This window comes from Manis javanica, chromosome 8, assembly GCF_040802235.1.
Source record: "Manis javanica isolate MJ-LG chromosome 8, MJ_LKY, whole genome shotgun sequence".
NCBI lineage: Eukaryota > Metazoa > Chordata > Mammalia > Pholidota > Manidae > Manis > Manis javanica.
Window position 1 is genome coordinate 75,680,946 of NC_133163.1, and position 24,365 is coordinate 75,705,310.

General features: G+C 39.0%; 2 gene segments (V, D, J or C); both read right to left on the reverse strand.

Moving 5' to 3' along the window:
- Window positions 1-24,365, reverse strand: part of LOC108407831 (T-cell receptor alpha chain constant-like) — a 660,854-nt gene that overhangs the window by 623,907 nt on the left and 12,582 nt on the right.
- Window positions 12,538-14,071, reverse strand: LOC108404485 (T cell receptor alpha variable 22-like). The segment is given in 2 exon segments: window positions 12,538-13,646; window positions 13,867-14,071. Coding segments are annotated over 2 exon segments (378 nt in total).

The following is a 24,365-nucleotide window of genomic DNA, read 5'->3' on the forward strand; positions in this document are numbered from 1 at the left end:
GAACTCTATATCCCCACCCTCAATGGCTTCAGTCTTTCCTTCATGTGAAAGAGTCACGTAGGCAGGTGTGGGGATTAGAGCTTTCCTGCATCAGAGCTGACCAGCCTCTTCATACATACATCAACGATGTGACTCCCTTGTCACCCACATTGCCTCCAGTCATTTTTGTAAACTCAGATGGAATTTTGTGAAAATGGCCCTACCAGTGAGTGGAAACCCTTCCCTGTGTCTGTGATTCCAGGCAGTTCTCTATTGCCATGAGAACCCTCACTCGGTCTGTAGCTGATGACTTTTCTGGCTTGTGTGGCAGCCAACACCCCTTTTACATATGCTCAGCTAAAATTTTGTCTGTCTATATGCCTATTGCTTCTTGCAGAGGCTGTTCCTCATGGAAATCCAGCCTACTTGGTTGCCCTGTGACTTCAGGCCTCTGAAAGGTTAAACAAAGTTATAGTTTTGCTGTTTTTCTAGTTTTACATGTTAGGGTGGAAGGAACACTCTTTCATGCTTTGTATACCCCAGGAGGCATTGGAAGTCTGTCCATTTTCTATTAACACCTAACATCTGAAAATTGATATCAGAAATGCAGGACCTTTGTCAGCATTCTCTCTGAAACAGAGAAACGATTGCAAAGTACATTATGATTGTAAATCACAGCTCAGGATTGCAATACCTCCTTCCTATCCAGTGAGGGAAGAAGGACGCTGTTCTACCTTCTGCTGTTGCATTTTGACTTCTAATAGTCACTAAGCCTCTTTTTTAGAAAAAAGTTGAACTTACTTATATTGTATTTTCAAGGGTCTCATAGAGACTTGAGTTTTTATTGGCATTTTGCTGGTGGAGGAAAGGGCCAGCTCCTAAGCACACCTTTATTGGTTCTGTGCCTCCAGCCGGGTTGTGAATCATGGGACCAAATATGGACTCAATAAGGAGAAATCCCAAGGAACATTGCAACGCTGAGGAATCAGACAGTGCTGGTTTATTCTGGTCCACATGGCTTTTCTCTGGGACATCTACAAATGGGTCTTGATGATTGGATTATAGACATAGAATTCCAAGGAACATCCTCCATTTTATTCATCTTGGTCTTCATTCAAATCATGGGAGAAACTTTTCATAATGCATACCAGTATTTTGACATGGACATTCCCCCTAAAGTGACTAGAAGCAATGAAAGATTTTCTGTTTTGGTCATTTTTTTGGTCCTAAATGAACAAGTGATTAATTAAACTAATGAAAGTAAATATTCAACAAGCATGACGATCTTTATTCTAGTACAAAGAGGTAATATTTCAGGGAGGAATGTCCAAACTGTCTCCAATAGGTAACAACCGTAAGTAGTTGACTCCTTTTTTGGTTCTGACAAGTTGTCAAGATGATCCCTTAGTTGGTTAAGAGGAAAGGAGGCCAAGGATTGGGACTGTGTCAGACCTGCACACATGTGAGATAAGGGCCATCCAGCATTCTTAGCAGAGGATTCCTAGGAGATTTTCTAGGGAATTCCAAAGGCAAGGAAAACAACACATCAAAATTGAAAGGCCAGCCCTGTGACCTTAACCAAAGCAGTTGGGAAGTAGGTAACTGAATAAAGGAATACTGTGGTTTAAAGCTACAGTCTAACTTTTGGTGCTTCAACAAACAAACTAGTCAGAAGGCAACAAGATCAGCTTCAGAAGTCAACATCTGTAGCAGTGCTTCATCACACACATCGCTTCCCAGTTTAGGTTAACCAGAGCTTGTGATGAGCATGTGACTGTAAGGAAACCTCAATTGACAGGGAGCTTGAGAATCAAAGGGCATGGTAAGCTAATTGGTGTTGGCAAGGTTTAGAGTGAAATGTAGCTGAGGAGTTAGAAAAACACATGCTGTCCAGATCAGGTTACTGTTCATGAGTCCAGTATAACCCCTTGCATAATCTCAGCCAACATTGCATTTCTCTGCCAGTCGTTAGACATCCCAGTGTATAAACCACTATTTTGTGTGCTTATATCTTTCCTAGTATCTGTAGTACTGTTGTGATATTGTGATTTATAATAATAAGTACACATTTGGATTTTGATCGCATTCTTGCACTAGTAGAGAGCTCCTGAAAAATCCTTGGAATTTCCTCTGATAAGAGGGATAAAGATGTTTTGTTATGTTACTGAGATGACTGTGGAAATCCCTTCGGTAACCTAAGGATGGGGCTGGTGGCCAGAGGAACCAACCATGTGACTGCAGGCTTGGCACTTTCATTGTCCCCTCCCACCCCCAACCCCAGGAGAGTGAGAGAGGGGAGAGGGGCTGAAGGTTGAATCAATCACCAATGTCCAGTAATTTAATCGACCATGGTGTAATGAAACCTCATTAAAAACCCAGTAGGGCAGGTTCACAGGCCTTCCAGGCTGGTGAATTGGTGACAGTGTAGGAGGAGTGGTAGAAAGCATGGGAGCTCCTCACCCTTTCCCACATACTTTGCCCATAATATGCTGAAGAGTCATGTGGGCACTTCGATCTCCGGGACGCTCTCTGCTGCTCTGAGCCTGGGTCTTAGTTTTGGCAGAGCTTCCCTTGAAATTGCTGGAGGTGGCACTACAGTGGCCTCAGAACAGCCTTGGTGGGGAAGCTGTGGGACGGGTGGTTGCTTCATTCAGACTATGCTGAGCCCCAAGATGTGACCGAGATAGACTCTTACTCCTGGAAAGGTTGTTTAGTCACTCTCCAGAAAAGTGGGGTTGTGTAATATTTTTCTCACATTTAGAACGACATTTAAAAAAATACAATAACTGTGTTTTCTTTCCCAAATGAAAAAGATATATTAAAATGTAGATATGGCTTGGTAGACTTGCATGGGGATGGATAGATATTCTTACACACAAAATTTCATGGTAATTTGGGAACTCCTGCATTCTTTTGTGTCTCCTTTCACTCTCAAATTCACATTTACAAACACTTTCCTTGAAAATTGACTCTCTTTTCTGTAATGAGATATTATTTCCCATGATTTCAGGTCACAGGCCAGTCTGTGACATTAGGAAAAATTATGTTTTTCTCTATCCTGACCTCCACCCCCTCACACTGTCCAATTAAAAGAAGAAACCTTGGAACCACCAGAGCATGCTGATCATCTCCCACAATTCCATTTAGAAAAACTGAGCTCACTTGAAATGACCAGTTTGGACTAATAAAAGAAATACTAGACAAAATTATCTGAACACATAACAGATTCTGGGGACTTTAAGCACATAATTGTACTTAATTCTCCTTTTATGAGAAAGGAGACCCTTTTAAGAGATTATTACTCCCCCAAGCCCCATTTTACAGATGGGGAGAGGCTGGGGATCCTGCTCAATATCACTGAGCTAGTAAATGGAGGACATGGGATGGAATAGTTCATTAATTTCAGAGACTGAACTTTAATCTCTGCATAAAACCTTTTACCTTCCCCTACTTTCTGCTTCTCCTTTTTTTTTTTATTCCATATTAAAATAGAAGAATTACTTAACTATTGGGTTAAAGGAAGTGTTCAAGATTATGAAATCTAGAACCAAACATATACTCCCTTATTTTTTAACCAAATTTATTTAAATTACATGATATAAGTTACACAAATATAATGTCACATTTCAAGTGTAACATTTGAAGTGTTTTAACCAATGTGACCACTTTGTAACTACTGCCCCCATCAACATACTGATTATTTTTTATCACCTTGTAAGTTTCCTTGTGACCCACTATAGTCAATGCCTTTCTTTGATCACTAACCCTTGATAGCCACCGATAGGATTTTTGTCACCATAAATTAGATTTTCCATTTTCTGGCATTTCAGGTATACAAAATGGTATAGTAGGTACTTTTTTGTGTCTGGCTTCTTTCAGAATAATGATTTAAAAATTATCCATGTTGAAACATGCTCCTAAATAATCAATGGATCAATGACCAAACTAAAACAGATCAAGCAATATATGAGACAAATGAAAACAACAGCTCAACAGACCAAAACCTGTGGAATGTAGCAAAGGCAGTTTTAAGAGAAAAGTACATAGTAATACAAGCTTACCTCAAAAAAGAAGAACAATCCTAAATGAACAGTCTAAACCCACAATTAATGAAACTAGAAAAAGAAAAATAAATGAGACCCAAAGACAATAGAAGGAGGGGCATTATAAAGACCAGTGAAGAAATAAATAAATTTGAGAAGAATAAAACAATAGAAAGAATCGATGAAACCAGGAGGTGGTTCTTTGAGAAAATAAACAAAATAGATAACACTTAGCTAGACTCATCAAGAAAAAAAGAGAGTATACACACATAAATAGAATCAGAAATGAAAAAGGAAAAATCACTACAGGAACCACAGAAATACAAAGAATTATTAGAGAATACTATGAAAAATTACATGTCAACAAATTAGATAACCTAGAAGAAATGGACAACTTTCTAGAAAAATATAACCTTCCAAGACTGACCCAGGGAGAAACAGAATATCTGAACAGACCATTTACCTGCAATGAAATCAAACTGGTAATCAAAGAACTACCTAAGAACAAAACTCCTGGCACAGATGGCTTGATGGCTGAATTTTATCAAACATTTAAAATGAACTACTACCCATCCTCCTTAAAGTTTTCCAAAAAGTAGAAGAGGAAGAAATACTTCCAAATTCATTCTATGAGGTCAGCATCACTTTAATAGCAAAACCAGACAAAGATTGCACAAAAAAGGAAATTACAGACCAGTATCCCTGGTGAACATAGATGCAAAAATCCTCAACAAAATATTAGCAAACAGAATTCAAAACTACATCAAAAAGATCATCTATCATGACCAAGAGGGATTTATTCCAGGGATGCAAAGATGGTACAATATTCAAAAGTGAATCAATGTCATACACCATATTCAATGAAAAGTAGGACAAAAATCACATGATCATCTCCATAGATGCTGAAAAAGCATTTGACAAAATTCAACACCCATTCATGATACATGATAAAAACTCTCACCAAACTGAATATAGAATAAGTACCTCAGCATCATAAAGGCCATATATGAAAAACCCACAGCCAACATCATATTTAAGAGTGAAAAGCTGAAAGTTTTTCCCCTAAGATCAGGAATAAGACAAGGATGCCCACTCTCACCACTTTTATTCAACATAGTTCTGGAGGTCCTCGCCACAGCAATCAGACAACACAAAGAAATAAAAGGCATCCAGATTAGTAAGGAAAAAGTTAAACTGTCACTGTTTGCAGATGACATGACATTGTACATAAAAAACCCTAAAGAATCCACCCCCAAACTACTAGAACTAATAACTGAATTCAGCAAAGTTGCAGGATGCAAAACTAATACACAGAAATCTGTTGTATTCCTATATACTAATGATGAACAAGCAGAAAAAGAAATCAGGAAAAGCACTTCATTTACAATTGCATCAAAAAGAATAAAGTATCTAGGAATAAACCTAACCAAGGAAGTGAAAGACCTATACTCTGAAAACTACAAGACACTCATGAGAGAAATTAAAGAAGACACCAATAAATGGAAATATATCCTGTACTCATGGACAGGAAGTATTAATATGGTCAAAATGGCCATCTTGCCAAAAGCAATCTACAGATTCAATGCAATCCTTTCCAAATACCAACAGCATTCTTCAATGAACTAAAACAAATACTTTTTAAATTCATATGGAACCACAAAGATCCCGAATAGCCAAAGCAAACCTGAGAGGGAAGAACAAAGCAGTGGGGGATTATGTTCCCTGAATTCAAGCTCTACTACACAGCCACAGTAATCAAAACAATTTGGTACTGGCACAAGAACACACCCACAGATTAATGGAACAGAATAGAGAGTCCAGATATAAACTCACATACTCCTGACTCACTGCCAAGGCTGGGGGATGGTCATATGCATCCATGTCACCCCCTGCTCTCCTAGGCTTTTTCCTTGTCTTCATTTTCTCTGTCTGGTCAGCTACCTATATAAATAACTACATGAACTTGAATGAGAAAAGGAACTACATATTTTGTCATACCCCTTTTATTTTCAGGGATATAACATATATGTAGAATGTTCCAGGCACTCAGTGAATAACTGCTCTGTGATTGAGTGACTAAAACCTGAGGACAGTATTAGGTGGAAATTACTGGTCTTGCCTTATGCTAGAAGTCCTGAGAGAAGATATCAGTTGATCACCTATTCAAGGTGGCGGCACACTCATGGCTTGGGCAGCTGTAGAAAGTAGATCCTCATCAATGCTGTTCACAACATATCAACAAGAAAAGAGCACAGATTGGTATCTGTGGGGATGATGCAGTATGAAGAGCCTGAACAACAATGACAGGGATGAGACTGCATGTAGCTTTCTATTTCTTGGCATGACCTTTTGAGTAGCCTTAGTAATATAGAGAAAGCATCCACATATTCCCATATTATAGCTTCCCTTCCTACAGGGACATGAAATTGAGAAACTATAATGGCAAACATAGTCAACAACCTCCATTATAATGGGACTATATAACTGGCTTTGAAGAATTTATAAATCATGTGAAATATATCTGAAGATAAGAAAGGCTATTTGATTTAATGACTTAAGGTGTTGGAAAGAGTTTTGTTAAGAATGGGAATCTACAATAACTACACTGATTACTCATCCTTCTTTTGCATTTTTTGACATTGAAGAAGCAATTCATCAAGGCTGCATTCCCAACTCCCCTAGAAGACAGTAACAGCTCTGAGCCGCCTCTTCCTTTTGCTGGGTGGAGTGGCTGCAGCTCTGAACTTGGAAACAGGTTCTGGACGCTCGTGAGCCAGGAGTATCCACAGCAGTTACATGGCTGAGTCTTGAGACTGAGACCTCAGATGTGCACGGAACCAACATATTCTTGGTATGAGGAGAGGTACAGATTATTCCCTCCTTTTCATTCTCACTTACATGCCTACAAAAAAGACATTGGAAACTTCCTGCCTATATAAATGGAAGCCATGAACAGACAGTGAAGGGAATACTGCCCTTGAGATTGGTGCCCTCTTACTCCTGCATTTGGAGGGATGAGGGATCTAATCCACATTGAGTTAGCTGCACATCCATGTTCAGAAATAGAGAATCTAATATGATAGAACTCTCTACAGTCACACCATCCCCATGAGGATCCCTGGATGAACCAGTTTAGAGAAGCTCTGGATCAATCCTATTTTATTCAGAAAAGTCTTCAGTATCCCTGAAGACCCCGTCCAGACAATGCCCCAAGTAATGAGTTTTCAGAGGCATTTCGCTTCCAGAGACATATCCTGAATTTCTTCATTCTTCAACTATAAAGATCTTCAGCTTCAGAAAATTAGCCCTTGAGGGGTAAGTTCCAACCATTTATCTATAAGCACAATATCTATAAATAAAACTAGCATCAGGCTTTCATGATTTGTGACTGACAATCATATCCTTCCCTGGGTCATTGATGAAGAAACATATGCTAAGAATTGTATGAATTGGCAGCTTTTCAAAAGTGTGCGTGCTTAGTTAATGGCTTCTACTGGGATGCAGGATTGTGAGGGACTCCTAGTGTGGGTCCTGTAGTTGAGCTTTTCAAGCATAAACCCTATTCTCTAAAGTCACTAAATGAAAAAGTAGAATGGTTACACTCTTGGATACCTGAATGCCCAGGGATATTCTTGACCCAATTGCAGGGCTCCCATGTATCAGTCTTCCTTAAAGCTCAGCTTGCCTCCCCTGCTTTAAAACACACCCTCCCTATTGTCTTGTATAAACTGAAGCATTTCTGAGTGCCTCCCACTCTGAGACCCTAAAGCAGGGGTGGCTTGGACCCAGCTGCAGGTTTGGGTACAGGCTGCAGGTGCCTGGAGAGCACTGTGCACTTGCCGCACACAGGTACAAGGCTGCATCACCCAGCTGGGAGTTTGCAATATACAGGGAGAAGTGTTTGGCACTCTTGTTAAGGAAGATTGTGAATCTTCCATCTTCTTCTTTATCTGAACCTGTAGATATCAGGAGTGCAAGACCTCTAGCAGGGTATTTCTTGTACCATAGGAAGTAATCAAACAAATTATTATTGTAGTCACAGCTCAGAATAGCAACTCTTCGTTCTTGGACACTCAGGGATGGAGACGTTTGCTTAACCTGCTGCTGGTCACCACTTTTCTGCTGACTGCTCACCCCTGTTTGGAAAGACAGTTACAGATTTAAATTTTATTCTTAGGAGTCCCCACAGAAAACCATCAGGAGCAGAAAGCAAGGAAATGAAACCCTCCAATCATCTCATCTCCCAACTTTGCAGTGTTCCAAGGAGATTTTCTACCACATTCAAACATCACCCACAACTCACAGTCTGGCTGAAGCCACAGGATCAACAGTGATGCCCCCAGAAGCTGGTCCATCTCTCCTGTGAGGAGACAGGTGACTTCTCTCCTGTCTCCAGAATCATCAACTTGCCTTCACCCTCCTGCACTTCTCTCACTTACTTCCACACAGCCTTCTGTTTCACCTCTGAAGTCCCCTGTTTTTAGCTGAAGCTGGGCTTCTTTATTGGAGGAAACACTGCCCCCTTTAGTCGACATGTGGAAAATTTCTGAAAATGCATTTCCTAAAGATCAATTTGCAATAATCCCTTCCCCTAAAAGAGTTAAAATAAGATATTGTAGAAGGAAAGATTTTCAGAGATCACATAACTCATTCTACGTTCTACAAGTATAAAATAACTGAGAATATAGAGAATTATATAAGGTCAAATGATTGACTCTTTGTCAACTCACGTACTTAGGCATACACCTTATTTAAAAATATGCACAAGAGTTGCTGTTTTGGTGGAACAAATAATGGTATGACTTTCTGTTTAGTATAATGGTTACAAATTTAGAAAACAGGCATTTGGGTAGTTTTGCCTGTAATGAAATTGCATTTTATGATGGACTTCAGTAGTGTCCATACTTGCTCTGGTTAAGTAAATGTCATAGGCTAATTACTCCTGATATAAATTCTGGGCACCTCTCAAAAACACAAATCAACACAACAAAATTGATCCTCAGTACTAAAATCACCCCTGAAGTTAATTATATCTCTTAGAACTAGCATGAGGTGATTTAGTGTGTTCTGTATTCTCAGATGAGAAAAAGAATTACCTAATCTTGTGAAGTCTATAGACATCATGAGGACATAATCTTGAAAGGTTTAGGTGTCAGAGAATATCCATATTCATATCTGCATAGATTGAACTCAGCTACAAGATACATTTTAGGAAATCTCTCTTCCCCAATAAAAACTACTCAGTTATACTACCAGGAATCTGTATGGCAAGTGAGTTCATTTTTTTTTATATCTTTATGGTAATAACTCAGATTTAATTGTTATTTTAAAATAGTTGATAAAATTATATTTTATTCTTGATGAGAATTTTTAAATTTAAAACATGTTATTCCTCGATCCTTACCTGGTGTCATGTGCCCTTACACACCCATTTCATGGGAACATAGAAGATGACAGACCATGTCACTCTTTTCTCTCTGCTTTCCATTGCAAATCATGTTGTTAAATACATTCTTTGAGGGTTTACTCTTTTCCTGGTTATACTAGGTGTTATGGGATGAAATACACACATACGATTAATATGTTAAAGCCCTAGCCCCCAGTACCTAGAACTGACCTTACCCCCAGTATCTTAGAAGTTTCCATATTTTTAGATATGTAGCCTTGAAAATGGTGATTAAGTTAAAATGTAGTAGTTAAGATGGGCCCTAATCTAATCTAACTGGTGTCCTTAAAAGAAGAAACTTGGACACACAAAGACAACAGGGATGCATGTGCACAGAGAAAAAACCATGTGAGTACACAACAAGAGAGCAGGCATTGGGCAGCCATTTAAATTAATTTTTAACTGGAGATACCAATCCTATGATGCCTTGATCTCAGACTTCTATCCTCCAGAACTGCAAGAAATAAACTTCTGTTTATATCACCCAGGCTGTGGTATTTTGTTATGGTACTCCTAGCCAAAAATTACACTAAGTTTCTGAACATTACTTCTTCCCAGAGATATCTGGACACACATAACTGAAAAACATTACAAAAACCCATTCTATTCATTTTATTAATAGAATTATTTTATTAAATCTATTACATTTCCCAATGTGTTAGTCAGCGTACAGTCAGTGAAGCAGAGTTACCGTGAGTGGTGTGGGATAGAGGCTAATTACAGGAATTTGGCCTTACAGACTTGGGAAATGAGTCAGGGAAGTAAAGCTGGAAGGACAGTTGGGTGGTCAGAGAGGGAATCCCTCACCAGACAATCTGAGAAATTAAGCACGTCCACCTGCTGAAGTGTGATTTGAAGGGGGAGTTCTTGGAGAAATCTAGGGAAGCTACTGCCTGGCGAAACTACCATCTCCATAGGTCCTTTGCTAGGTACATGGTAGTGGCTGGTCAACACAGTCAGCCAGAGGAAGAAGTGCTGGACATATTAGTCAGTTATTTTGAAATCCAACTGCAAATCTCAATCATCTCTGAGTCTGCATCTATTCATTATTTTATCTCCTGATTATTAGTCCTTGTTCCTACTTCATTGTATTTTTAGTAATTTTTTTTTATTGTGTGCTATGCAATGTGGGGTAATAATGTACAGAAGCTCTGGATTGTTTTCTCATCTAAAAAGTGTCAACTTTGATAAATTACCAGTAGATCACTTAGATTCTGTTGAGACTTACTTTAATTTCTGTTCAGGCAGGGTTTTGTGGTTTTTTCCAATTTTCCCTTTGCCCTAGGACATAGCCCTTACTCCTAGTGTGCAGTCCTTCTCCTGCTGACTCAGTTGAAAGTCCAATGTGTTTAGCAAGATTACTTCACTCCAGCATGGCCAGAGCTCTACTGTCTTCCCAGGACAGAGCAGCCTCTGACATCTCCTTGGAGTTTGTAGACCCCAGAAGCTGTTTTTTGCTCAGCAACCCAATGTCTGTCTCTGTGCACGTGCAGAATACATGTAGACTTATAAAACCCCTCATTCAGGTTTTAGGGTCCTTTCACATGAGGCTTATTTCTCCCCAATACCATTTCCCCAAAATCCCAGTTATATTAACAGCCCTGGTTCCCATCTCTGTTACCTCCACCCAACAAGGCTGCTGCTCTGCTGGGGCTCCAAGTCTGTGTGCTCAGGGTTAGAAGATACCACCAAAAGAGAACTGCTGAGTGAATGTGCAGGCTACTTTACAGTCTTTTCTTTATCCCAAAGATTGGGAGATTCAGTCCCAAGGATTGAAAACTTTATTGTCCTTACTCCTTGAAAGTAGTTCTTTCATATATTTTTCCAGCTTTATAGTAGCTTATAGAAGATAATTCCACAATCAGCTGTATTTCAAGAACCAGTTAATCATTTTCTCTTAAGATAATACTTTGTTATGTTAAAGTAAGAAATATTTCCTCCCTTTAAAGATAATTATAAGCTGTATTTAGTAGTTAAACCGTATCATATTTATGTGTCATATTTATCCTATCTTGTGCAGCTTATTTATAAATGATTTGTGCTTTTAAAAAGGAATTATGGTCTGTAGAGAACTACTATTTCTTATCATTAATTAGTTTCATGATTCTTTTCATTTGTCCTCAACGTAGCTTCCCTACCTGTGTTCCGAGAGTGTGTGACAGGCTTCGTGAGTTTTATTCCTCCCATCCTTCACCTTACCATACTGTAATGTACAGACGACTCATTCCAAGGATCTTATTTATTTTCAGTTTCTCATAACATGACAGCCAAACATGCATATGATTTTATCACTGGCAAATTACATTCTAAGTCTTAAATTTGCCACAGTCTGCCTTGCTTTATGTGTGTGTGTGTGTGTGTGTGTGTGTGTGTGTGTGTGTGTGTGTGTATTTGTTTCTCCTCAAGCTGGAGCACTTTTTCTCACCCTCTTTAGTCCTTCAGCCTGATTAACACCTAGTAAACTGCTTGGTTTCAAGCTGAGACATCGCATACTCAGGGAGATATCTCTGACTGGCATCTATTTGTTTTTATAAAATCTTTGCTCCCCCAGTTTAATTTTCTCTTACTTTACAGGAATGGTATAGTAACAAAAACATGTCACCCACCAAACTATATGTTCATTAAGGGAACAAACTATTTATTCAAAACTCCCTATCCAATATCTAAAAGGTATTCAATAAACATCTGTTGAATGATTGCATGTAGAAAACTTGTAATGGTGGGTGGCAAATACTGTTCCCACGTAGATGAGGATTCTGAACTGGGGTGCAAAGAGAGTGACTCACTTGCTCAGGATCACAGAACATACTCATGACTGGTAATTAGCTTTTCTCCCCAATGGTCTTTCCAAAACATAACAAAGAGGGAAGTGATATAAATAGATACTACTGAATATGAACAATTAAATGCACTGGAAGAATCTAGAGGATAAATAAGTGAGGGATTACAAAGTACAATACTACTGTTTCTTTGATAACTTAAGGTTTGACATTCTGATGATTTCCCATCATACTGAGCATAACACAGGGTACCAAGAAAATTTCATTCAGAGTGAAAATACCCATTTAACACAGAGCTCCACAGTTATGACTCTGACGGATCCTCTAACTGGAATTGCTGATTCATGAGTTCTCTGACTTTGGGATTAGGATGTTAGAAACGGTTTTATTTAGGACAGAGATAGTTACTAGATTGAATATTCATCAGTGTTCCAAATTGTTTTGAAAGTGAAATCACTTTGATTTATCAAGTGTGCACTTCTCAACACCATGTTAGAAGTGAGTGAAAACATACAGGCATCGTTCCCTTGTGTTGGGTTTGGGGACTGCAGCCACATATGTGCGTTCAGGCTTCAGGTGCCTGGGAAGCACTGTGCCTCCACAGCATGCAGGTAGGTGGCTGAGTCTCTGGTGTGGTATGCAGGGAGCTCGACCCATCTTTCATGCTAATAGTGGCCCTTTATTTTCGCTCCTCCTTTTCTTCTCCATAAAAGTACATTAGAAAAAGGATCATGAGCTTTTCCCAGGGCTCTGTCAATACCAATGTAAGCGATAAAGATGTAGAAAAGAAAGTCAAGGTGAGATTGGTTCTGTCTTGTTCTGGTTGAGTTGGCTGCTCACTCTTGTCTAGAAAGACAGAATCAGATATGAGTTGATTACTCTATAGATTTTACCTAGTAACAGTCTCCCCAGAGATCTCCGGATGGACCAGGTATGTCCTGCACTGTAGTGTCAAGTCGTAGCTCGTTTAGAAAAGCTTCCTGCATGAATCAGGAGATGCAAGGCTTTGGGAAGGCAATCCCAATCACCCCGGACCTCTGCTGCCACCCTGGGGTTTGGGCTGGGACTTCGCCTATGGTTTCATGTACAGACTGCAGGTGTCTGGAGAGCACTGTGCCCCCGCGGCACAGATGTAAGTGGCTGAGTCCTCAGGCTGGGAGTCTGTGATATACAGGTGGCTGTAACGTTCCTTGATATTAACTGTGGACTTTAGTCTTCCTTTCTGTCGCATTCCAGAAGCCATGTAAAACAGGGATATGAGACGTCCTCCGGGATTTTGTTGGAACCACTGCATGCTGGTTATGGAGATGGAAAAATTACACTTCAGAGAGGAATTCCCCCCCTGCTGGAGGTTCAGTACCTCAGGACTCTGTGCTACCTTCATCTGTACTCCTACCCCTGTTGAGAAAGAGAAAAGAGACACAGGTGAGAGTCACTGCAAAAGGACTGTAGCTGTCTCCAAGTGCAGGAAATTTTCCTAGTTTCCATCCTATGCTAAAGGACACAGCCCGAGAGACTTGTGTTATTTATCTTCCTCCACCTTTCCTTTCCTCCCTCACTCCTTTCCAAATCCAGTTGTGATGTTTTCCAGGTTCCCTCTGGGATGTTCTTAACTCACAGCAAATCTGTATCCACAGGAATCCCAGCAAGACTCGTACTTGTGTCTTCATGATTCTTTACCCTTCTGCTGTAAGGAGACACCTTGATGCCAAGTCCCTTTAAATATCGGTAGGCATCATATCTTGAATCCGGAGCTAATTTTGTTTCTGTAACATATTAGTTCCATGAAATAGATTTAGCAGCAGCCACTCCTAAGCATTGTCACTCAGCTTTGGAGTGTGAAGTTCCACCTACCTATGGCTAACTCCACCCTCTATACTCTGAGGGGTGTGTGTGTGTGGTGGGGGAGGGGGATAATGGAAGAGTTCTTAGGGTTTAAGAGTCTTTTTTTCTGTAAATTCTGGGTATACGTAGAATAATTTGTGTGCAAAATGGGGATATGGTAGCTTAAAGGTGGAATAAAGAAACCAGTTACATATGTCTATGAAGAGCTGTAGGTAAGAGATACTGACCAAGCTAAAACTTGAGACATGATCAGACTGGAAACTTCTCAGTTGTGATAACTTGCAATATACATATAGCAAATAAATATTGTATATACTTATATAACACAAGTATATATTATACATACATTATATATAATACAAATAAATATATGAATATATGTAATCAATTTCCATATTTTATATTCTATATATCTTATTTGTTGAATTTATTCAAGTTACTTAAATTATATAATAATAGTCCAAGACATGTGAACACTATAGAAATAAGAAATATGTCAAAAATAGAAAAGTATTTACTTCCTCAATCTTCTTCACATATGTATGAAAAATATAAAATACATATATATATATGAAAAGGATTAAGGAAGTGAATGTTAAATGGTCTATATGTTAAATTGTCAGAATGAAACTTTTAGGACATATATATATAAAATATGAAATACATATCTCTATGTCTAATCTCTTAAAAGTTTCTGCTGTATCAATGTAACATATAGACTATTGGTTTTCAGCAGGGAGCTGTTGACGACCCTCAGAGGACATTTGGCAGAGTCTGGAGATGTTTTAGGTTGTTACAACTGAAGAAGAGAGGGGTGCTACTGGCATCTAGTGAGGAGAACTCAGCGATGCTTTTGAATATCTTATAATATGCATGAAAACCCCTCCCTATGGAAGAATTACCTGGCCTCAAATGTTAATAATGCTGCTTTTGAGAAACTCAAAAAGATAATGATTTTCAGTTCAAACAATCTTCTGCCATTTTCTTTATATTTTATTTTTCCATGCTCTTCTTGTACATACATTTTCTTTTCCCTCTTTCCCTCTTTCTTTGATTTTGTTTTTCTTATTGAATTTCTGATGATATGGAGGGTATTGGCATGGTTTAGTGAAGAACAACAATCAGAGGTTGGAAAGAATTTCTGGACAAATAAATAAAAGTTCATGTTGGCCCCTGATACTAAGAAAGATGGATTCATGAAAATACAAAATTGCAGACATATGAAATAAATTGTCTTGTTTTAATCTAAAGCTTCATTTTGACTCTTGGAGATAAGAAAAGAGAATTGGTGATAAGAAAGGAGGACCATGTGCATTATTAACAATATTCTGGTCCACACATTTTCTTGTTCCCCCTCCCCTGCCCTGGCCTAAATAATTAACCCTCTTCCTGTTTTAGAGATGTTCAGTCTTCATTCAGCAATTAATCCTAAAAACCTAAAGAAACTTTTATCAGGGCAGAATGGCCCCTCATGTACCAATCCTAGTGTTGATACCACTTTATAAGCAGCAAAGCAGCCTCACAGACCAGGGTATTTGAGTGCAGCTTAAGGCACCAACAGCATATTTTCATTCATTCCAGAATGCTTCAGCACAGAGAGTATCCCAGTTGCATAGAAATTGTTCTGAATGGAGGTTCTACATCAAAGGATCCTTCCAGGAGGTTCTACGTCAAAGGATCCTTCCACTTCTGGCCCCTTGAAGAATGACGACTGTGGAAACTAGTGAACAGCCCTGCATCGTCATGAGTGCCTCGAAAGCAGGAATGGTGCCCTTCCCATACTCCCGGTATAGAACACAAGTCAGGACACAGAGGCAATCTGGGGAGTACCTTGTCAAAGCTGCGATTCCAACTCTGGAGGCTTTTTTATTTTAGCCATTAAGCTAGGCAATTCACAAGACATTTTAATGCTCACAATAACACTGTGAGGTTCTATACTTTCAAGGCACTTATGAGGGAATTGATGCTCCCAACACTGATATAAAATGCCCAGAATTACATAGCCAGTCAGTGGCAGAGCCACAAGAAACTTTCACAGTGTCCTGTCACTCTTAGGGAGAGAGATGGGTGAAGAGTGATTCTGGGCCATTTTCTGGGGATATCTAAACAAAATCCCCTGCCAATCCAGAACACCTCTCCACAAAAGAAAGGGAGAAAGAATACAGTTGCATCATTGGGCACACATTAAAAATCAGGATGTAATGTGCATCACAGGTAACCCATTAAGGAGAGTGCAATGACAGAAAGAAAATTTACCCCTTCATACACCCACAAAGATACAGTCCATTGCATACTTCCTCAAGATGAACAAAAACTAATCCTGAAGTAAGAGGGCTTGGCAGCACCATTGCTATAGTTCCTCCTTGATTTACCTGATACTTGGGGTCACAACTGAGTTTGCTAATTGCCTTTATTCCAAAGAAAAATTCTCAAATCTTTATGACAGGAGACAAGTTTGCAACTTAGAGCAAGATGCCAGCCGAATTTAGGCTCTTCTCCTCCCACAGAAACTGGGAGACAAGGGCACTTGTCTTTCTTGATGATTTCCAGCCAAAAGGATGGCTCCCGAGTGCTTGAGAAAAACATTCCTGGATTGTAAAACTGGCAAGAAGCTTATTGAGCTCTTTAAAATATATGCATACAGCTCAATGCACAGAGAGAATTCACAATCATGTTTTCTAAAGCAAATACTCTAAGAAAAAGGAGGGAGAGTGTGTCTTACTATTTTTATGCTAGGGAAAATTATAATTTATTTTTCTTATTTTTAATTTATATTTCCTCTTACAATTTTCAATATGAAGGAATCCCATGTGATAAAATTTTCAGGGGATGTCTTTGGAGTAGGTTACTGGGGTAATATGAAGATTTTTTAAAAAACAAGAAAAATAAGTAGCTTCTGAAATCTAAAAGTGGGAAAAATATTAAGACAACAGTTATTAATAATTTGCATAGAAATTGGTATTGCCTATGGTTAAAAGAGAATGAAAACTGAATTCGATAGTCTCCCTTGAGTGTAAGAAATTGTTGGAAATTTTAAAATGAAGACTCTCAATGGAAAATGAAGATTTTTTTCTTCATAAAAAATTAGGAGCATTAATCCTTCAAGAAAGACATATGTCCAGTACACATGCCCTTTCTTTGTATGTATACAACACACATTCCTCATTTCTTTTTTTCTTCATTTACACCTATACCCAAGAAATCACAAAACCATTTTATGTCAGTCCTACTTCAGTTAGGATTGTGTTTAGCTGCAATTAACAAAAACTCAACCAAATAATGGTTTATTTAAATTTTTCATGTAAAAATAAATCTGGAGGAGGAATTGGACTTGGCATCTAACAGACACTTGGATCTGTGGAAAGGAGTTACACTTTTCTTTATAATGAAGTTATCACTTCCATGTTTTCAGAAGAAAAAAGGTGGAAAAGTGGATAGGAAAATCTCTACCAGGAGAGAAAACATTACAGGAAATCCCTAGGGGATTTCTGATTATGTCTCATTGATCAGAATTGTGCGCTATGCAACCCCTTGTTGCAAGAAAGGATGTGAAATGTAGTGTGGACTTATTTTTTTTTTAAGCTGGGGAAAGAGTTGCTCAAATTAAAATTGAGAGTTTTGTTAACAAGGAAGCAAAAGAGAATGGTGATTAGGTTGCAGCTTGCAGTGTCTGCTTTCCTCACTACCAAGATAAGGATTCAAAATATTAGGCAGAGATGAACTCATTCCTCTTAGAGGAGTCAGCAAACATTTCACAGTAGGGATAACACTTATTTAAAGCCATTAAAGCAATATTATTTACAGGGACATTTATTGAGTATATATGTTGTACCTGGGACTTCATATAATTTTGTATATTTTATCTCATTTAATTCATAACAGCTCAGCAAGATAGGTGTTTTTATCTTGTATTTGCATCTTTTCTTCGTATCACAGGGAGAGCACTTGGGGCATTTTACTGTCCAAAAAAGTAGCAACCTTGTTCCAATTATTTTTTACTCTATTTCCTCCTTTTCCTCCAGTTGAATGGACTGGGGCATAGCAATTTCACCAACTGCAGAGTTCTAGAATAAAACTGCAAAATCATTCATTTCTGTCCCCTTATACTAGCCATTCCTGGCTGTGGTCTTTAGGGAAAAGGAATGACAGTCAGAACTGTGCTGTTCTGTGTGATATCTTCCATTAGTCCCTTTGTATCCACACTTCTTCCCCCACTGCTTACCCTGGAGAACTGTAGACCTGTACTTTTACTGGCTCATATAGTGAGCTACCTTTTCAGAAGTGTGTCTTACCACAGAGGACTCTTGTTCTACAGTAAGAGGGAATTGTCTAGGAAGGCAGCAGATGGTTCCATGAGGGGCTGAGGCTGTTCTCACTGTTCCTGCCAGGCGGTATGTGAGGAGGAAGAGGAGAAATGTGGCAGCAGTGTGGCTGGGGCCTGTGGGTTTGCGTGCAAGCAGCAGGTGTCCCAGGAGCTCTGTGCCCTGCACAGAAGTAGATGCCCGCATCCTGGGGTTGGGCTGCAGTGATGTGCATGGAGCTGTCCATTCTCGACTCACCAAACTGAGCAGTAAGTCTCTTCTGCGCTTTCATTTCTCCACCCTTAGCTAATGTCATCAAGAGGACAGGCCTTTCCCCAAGCTCCTGTTTGTACCATTGAAGGCTGGGGAAAATGCTTGAGGAGTTGCAGTACACAGTGACATTTTTTCCCTGCTGGATGCTTAGAAACTAAGGGCTCTGCTCCAGCTGCTCGGTGCTTTCCCCTATTTCCAAACAAAGAAGAAGGCACCAAGGGAAGGGAAATTACAGACTATCCCTCAGCCTGAGACTATTTTTCCTCCCTCCTTCCTCCCTTCCCCCTCCGTTGCTCTCTCCTTCCCTTCCTTCCTTCTTTAATTCTTCCTTTCGCACTTGCCCAAGAAACAACCCGCCCCCAAGGATTTTCTATCTCCTTATGATTTTCTGTTAATGTAACTGGGAGCTTCTCAAACTCACATGCCAATTGAATCCAAAGGATCAACACCGAGAATTTGAGGAGCATCTTTTCTTCTTATCACAGGGTGGCCCTGCTCATTGACCTTAACTACCCTTAAAAGATGCCCTCCTGAAGGAGGCTTTTTTGGACTATAATAACACTTGCCACCCTCTTTGATCTGAGTGAAACAGCAGAGACTCTTTGTGGCAGCCCATTGAATCATTCATCCTGCACCCTCCCCTTCCTCCAATCTTAAACTCTGCTTTGACTCAGGTGGATTTTGCTTTTTGAAATACTACCCTCCTGTGGAGAGATAGAAGAGTGATTTACTTTCAATACTTCTGTTCTCCCAAATTCATTCAGTATGCACATGTATCAAGATCAAGATGTAAGTAAAGTTGAATGACCTTATTAGAAATGGAACATACGTCCTTTTAAAAATTGGTCATTTTCAGCCAGAATAACAGGAAATAAAAGAAATATCATCTTATTATGTTTGGTATCCTTAACAAGCATTTTGAGCTAGTGTCTGTAAACTGTATTTGTAGATGTATGTGTGTGTGTTGTATATGAAACTATACTGTATTTTCTGGTTCATATGGTATGGGTAAGTATGCTGCCATAAACCTACTTTTACCAAAGTGGAGATGAATGACCCTGTTGTATATTATTTAATTTAGAACACTTTGCCATTAGGTCCCTGGTTCATGACTATCAAACTCCTCAACACACTGTATTATAATTGTACCTGATGGATTCACCTACAAGTTCCTTGATGAAAAGATTGCCTTTCTCACTCTTGTGACTATAGTAATTACTAGGCAGAAAAATACCAATACAGAATCAATAAATTATTGAGTTAATGTGTAAAAGTATGTGTATATGTGCACTAACATAATGATTCAAGTATATGGATATTATGGTGTGGGTGTAGTATGGATTCAAATATCAAGAAATCTTGGGTAAATTATATCATGATTGTTTTAGCTACTGCTCATACTCATTAGTAAAGATAATCAGTTTTTGCTGAGGAGCAGCCCTCTTTCTCGGTGCAGGAAGCCTGCCAGCCTTTCCCAGATGGCATGTCCTGGATCAGCCCCATGACATCCAGACACTTTGTCAGCAGAGTCCTAGGGGGCAGGGGATCAAGACAGATGTGCAGAGCAAATACATGTGTCCTATGAAAAAAATATATATATAATCAATTTTGACTATATGATTCTTTGTTAATATCCCAAATGGGAAATGGATTTTCTTTTTTAAAATTATAGCTCTAAGAAGAGTGTGTGAAAATCTAGACTCCTCAGGTAGGCCTTAAGACAGAGGGATCAATCTTAATCCTTTCAGCCTGATGAGAACAATAAAAGGGCTCCTCAGGATCACAAGCTATTGGCTGATTTTTTTGAGTCATCCCATAACCCAAGCTTTGTAGATATAAATATAGATTTCTTTCCAAAGTGGAATAATTGACTTAGCTTCAAGGTGGGGATGTGAATCAACTTTCCCTGACCCTGGGAATAACTTTCATAGCCATTATACTGACTGGGATTCTAGAAGGATCTTTTTTAGTGCCAAAATCTCCTTTTACCTTCATCCAGAATAAGAGCCTGGAAGTAATTGCAAATGGGGGTGGAATCCAGAACAGCATAGGTGGCGACATGTCATCTTCCTGGGATTAAGGTTTCAGTAAGAATTTCCAGATAGAAGGGAGGTAAATGTGGTCATGGGCTGGCTTGAGGGATCTAATGAAGTGGAGGTGGCTTCAAGTGTCTCTAGAGTGGAATGTGCCCAGCACACCGGTATAAACCAGCTTCAGAAATCAGCTCTCATTAATCAGCATATTCATCAAAAGTACACTGTGGTCAAGTTGTACGGCCATTTACCAAATGCTTCTTATATGTCAGAGGTAGTAGTAACAGCTCCAGTTAAAGAGAAGAGTATGAAAGAGGCCATCCTTGAGGAAATGTGAAGGGTTAAGATCCAAAGATCCAAATATTATTCTTAGCATGGTAGACCAGTACAAAACTATGTGCAGATCACCAAAAGGGGGAGAGGGCAAACAAATGTAACTTGGAATGTGAGATTTCCTGGGTATTGAAGGTTATGTAGAATTTTGCCAACTCTAAAAAGGAATAATATAGGAAAGAAGGGAAGCAAGTTATTTGATATAGCTAATGTTCAGAAATCATGGGATAATGATGAGGATGAGGATGAAAAGCTGCTGGGAGTAAGACCGTAGATGGTCACATAAATATTGATTTTTACTTTGTAGTGGAGAGCTATGGAAGGTCCTGAAATAGGACAACAATCTACTCTAATGTGGTTTTAGAATGATAACTTCAGGGATGACTACAGACTGGAGAGGTATGAGCTAAGAGGTAGGGGATACAATTAAGAAGTTATTCCAATCAACTAGATAAGAGATAATGAGAACCTAGACCAGGACAGTAACAAGGACATCTAAAAGGAATAGTTGAATACAAAAAATATTTAAAAGATAGAGTTAATATGACTGAGTCTATCAGTCAACTTTGACTATGGTAATGCTCAGTGATAAACCACCTCAAAATCTCAGTGCCTCCCAGGAACAAAGTTCGACTAGTTGCCCACAGTAGGTTGGTTGTGGGTCAACTCCAACACACTGAGGCTCTGCTCCTGGCTACAGGTGGATTCAGGTCTGCTCCCACGAGCTATCTTTTCGTCCTCAAACTTGAAACTGCTTTACATTATGGGACAAAAGCTGAAAGAATAACCACTACTTAGTACATAGAGGGCAGAAACCAAAGGAACCAAACCACGTGGATATATTTAGGTTTGCCATCCTAACCACTCACATTCCATTGGTTAAAGCTAGTGATATCACTAAGTCCAAAGACAACAGTGTGGGAAAATAGAGGAAATATACTCTGGCTTTAAGTTAATATGCCAAGGGTGGAAGAGAACAAATCCTTGTCAATAAATAACATAAATTACTACTATTGGAAATGAGCTTTGTGGGAGGGGGATTGCAGGGTATTTGGAATTAACCAGCATATGGAAAAAAATGCATATTAACTTGACCTAAAGTCATTAAGAAAAGCCTTTGTAAAGACCTACAAGAAATAAAAAATAACAACAATTTGTTTTTCCCCTCTCGCTCTTTCTTTTTGGGTTGAAGCACATGCCTTCAGTGAAAAAGTTGCTCACGTTAACAACCTCTTTTATAAGATCTTTCCCCCTTTATCAGATCAGTTGGCTCTGCCCTGGTGATGAAAGCTCTGTGACTCCTAAGTTCTCAGGTTTGTACTCAAATATCTCACCCAGGAAGACATAATAATTAGGGAAATATGATTTTTAAAATTTAGTCTTTACTATTGCTTAATTTTCCTCAACTTCATGTGATTGTATGATAAATAAAACTAAAGGGCTAATATTTACCATATCAAAACATATGACCTAATAGTTGAAATTTATTTCACGCACCACCAAGCCACCACAAATGTTATATTCGGCTGGTTTACAGTTATCAGAATGGTCTAGAATCTTGCTGTAGTCATTGTACTTCAGATTTAACTTTCTTTCCATTACCATCCCAAGAACCACAAATGAGCCAGATTGGGTTTCATTTTTCCATCTTCTGACATCCGGAACCGTTCTATGGCTCTTTTCTTTTCTTTTCTTTTCTTTTTTATTAAGATATTATTGATATACACTCTTATGAAGGTTTCACTTGAAAAAATAATGTGATTACTACATTTACCCATATTATCAAGTCCCCACCCATACCCCAATGTAGTCACTGTCCATCACTGTAGTAAGATGTATGGCTCCTTTTCTTACATTTCTAGAACTTCTGCACAGACCAGAGTTAGAAGATAGTTTTCTCTTGTCTACTCCTTTTAGGCACTACAAAGAGACCAAAAAAAAGAGAAAGAAATTGTGACACAGGGCAAAGAATGAAATGTGTGTATTGATGAAATGGAAGAAACTACAACAAAAGTTGAAGAGATCAGCACAGAGTTTACTGATAGGAGTTACTGAGATTTAGGCCTAAATGTCTGTGTGCAAGTGTGTGTGTGTGTGTGTGTGTGTGTGTGTGTGTGTGTGTATAATAGTCACTTTGCAGGCCCCATTCATGCAGGGGCAGGAAATCAGGTAACTAACCTTTAGGGGACAGGAAACTATGAAAAACCATTAGAATAACTCAGTGTATAGGTTTGAGTGACCTAAAGTGTCATTGTTTACATGACATCTAAACCATGAGAGGATAGACTGAGTTACTGCTAAGGCAGAGGAAGAAAAGTTGATAATAGTTCATATTCAGGCACAACTATATTAGCGAGCATTATATATTTGCATTTGGGGATCATCTTTCAGACTATTAAAAGTATTTGACTCACTGAGATTGCTTTTCCAAACCACTTGTTGAGAACATGTTTACTGCCTTGCCAAGGGCACCACAACCCCAGCAGCCGGACTGGGACAGGCTGCAAGTGCCCAAGAACACAAGCACTAAGGTAGGGGGCTGAGCTTCAGGCTGGGAGACCAAAATGGGGAGGAAACTCTGAACTCCCTCATTTGTAAGGGTCGTTTCTAACTTCTCTCTTCCTTCTCACCCCAACTCAAATGTATTACAAACAGGATATTGGCAGTCCTTCCTGGGATTCTGCTTGAACCTGTTAAAGCATAAAAACAAACAGGAGCAGGATCTTTGATCTCTCTGCTTCTACATGCAGAAATCAAGAGCTTCTCTCCTTGATGGGCAAGACAGCAAAAGACACAATTTGATCTCACTACAAAATTTCCACCTTTTTTATACTTTTCTTGCAGGGAACTCTGGATAACCCCAAATGAGCATGACTGTGCTACCCTCCCTCAGCCTATTGGGAAAATCTTTGACACCTTCTGTGCTCATATGCAAGGAGAAGCTGCAAGATCTGAACTGAGGACCCCAAGGTCTTCTCCATTTCTCCTGGCCAAGTATGCAAACCTCAGATGCTTTTTTAAGCCAATTTTCAGTTTATGATATCACTGGTATATTCTCTTGTATACACATATTGGGAGTAAAGTATAGGCAGAGTGGACGAAGGGTAGAAGGAGAGAGAAAGCAGGGAAAACTACTTTGAGACAACATAACACAGAACACATACTACCCGTGCAGATATTCCATATACAGATATACTCCCTGAGGCCTGTTGCATACTGGGGAAGTTAATACATTTTAATACTTGATATAATAGAAATATATATATATACACACACACACGAGTTTTTTTGTATGTATATATATATATACATAATTTGCTGTTATTTTGTTA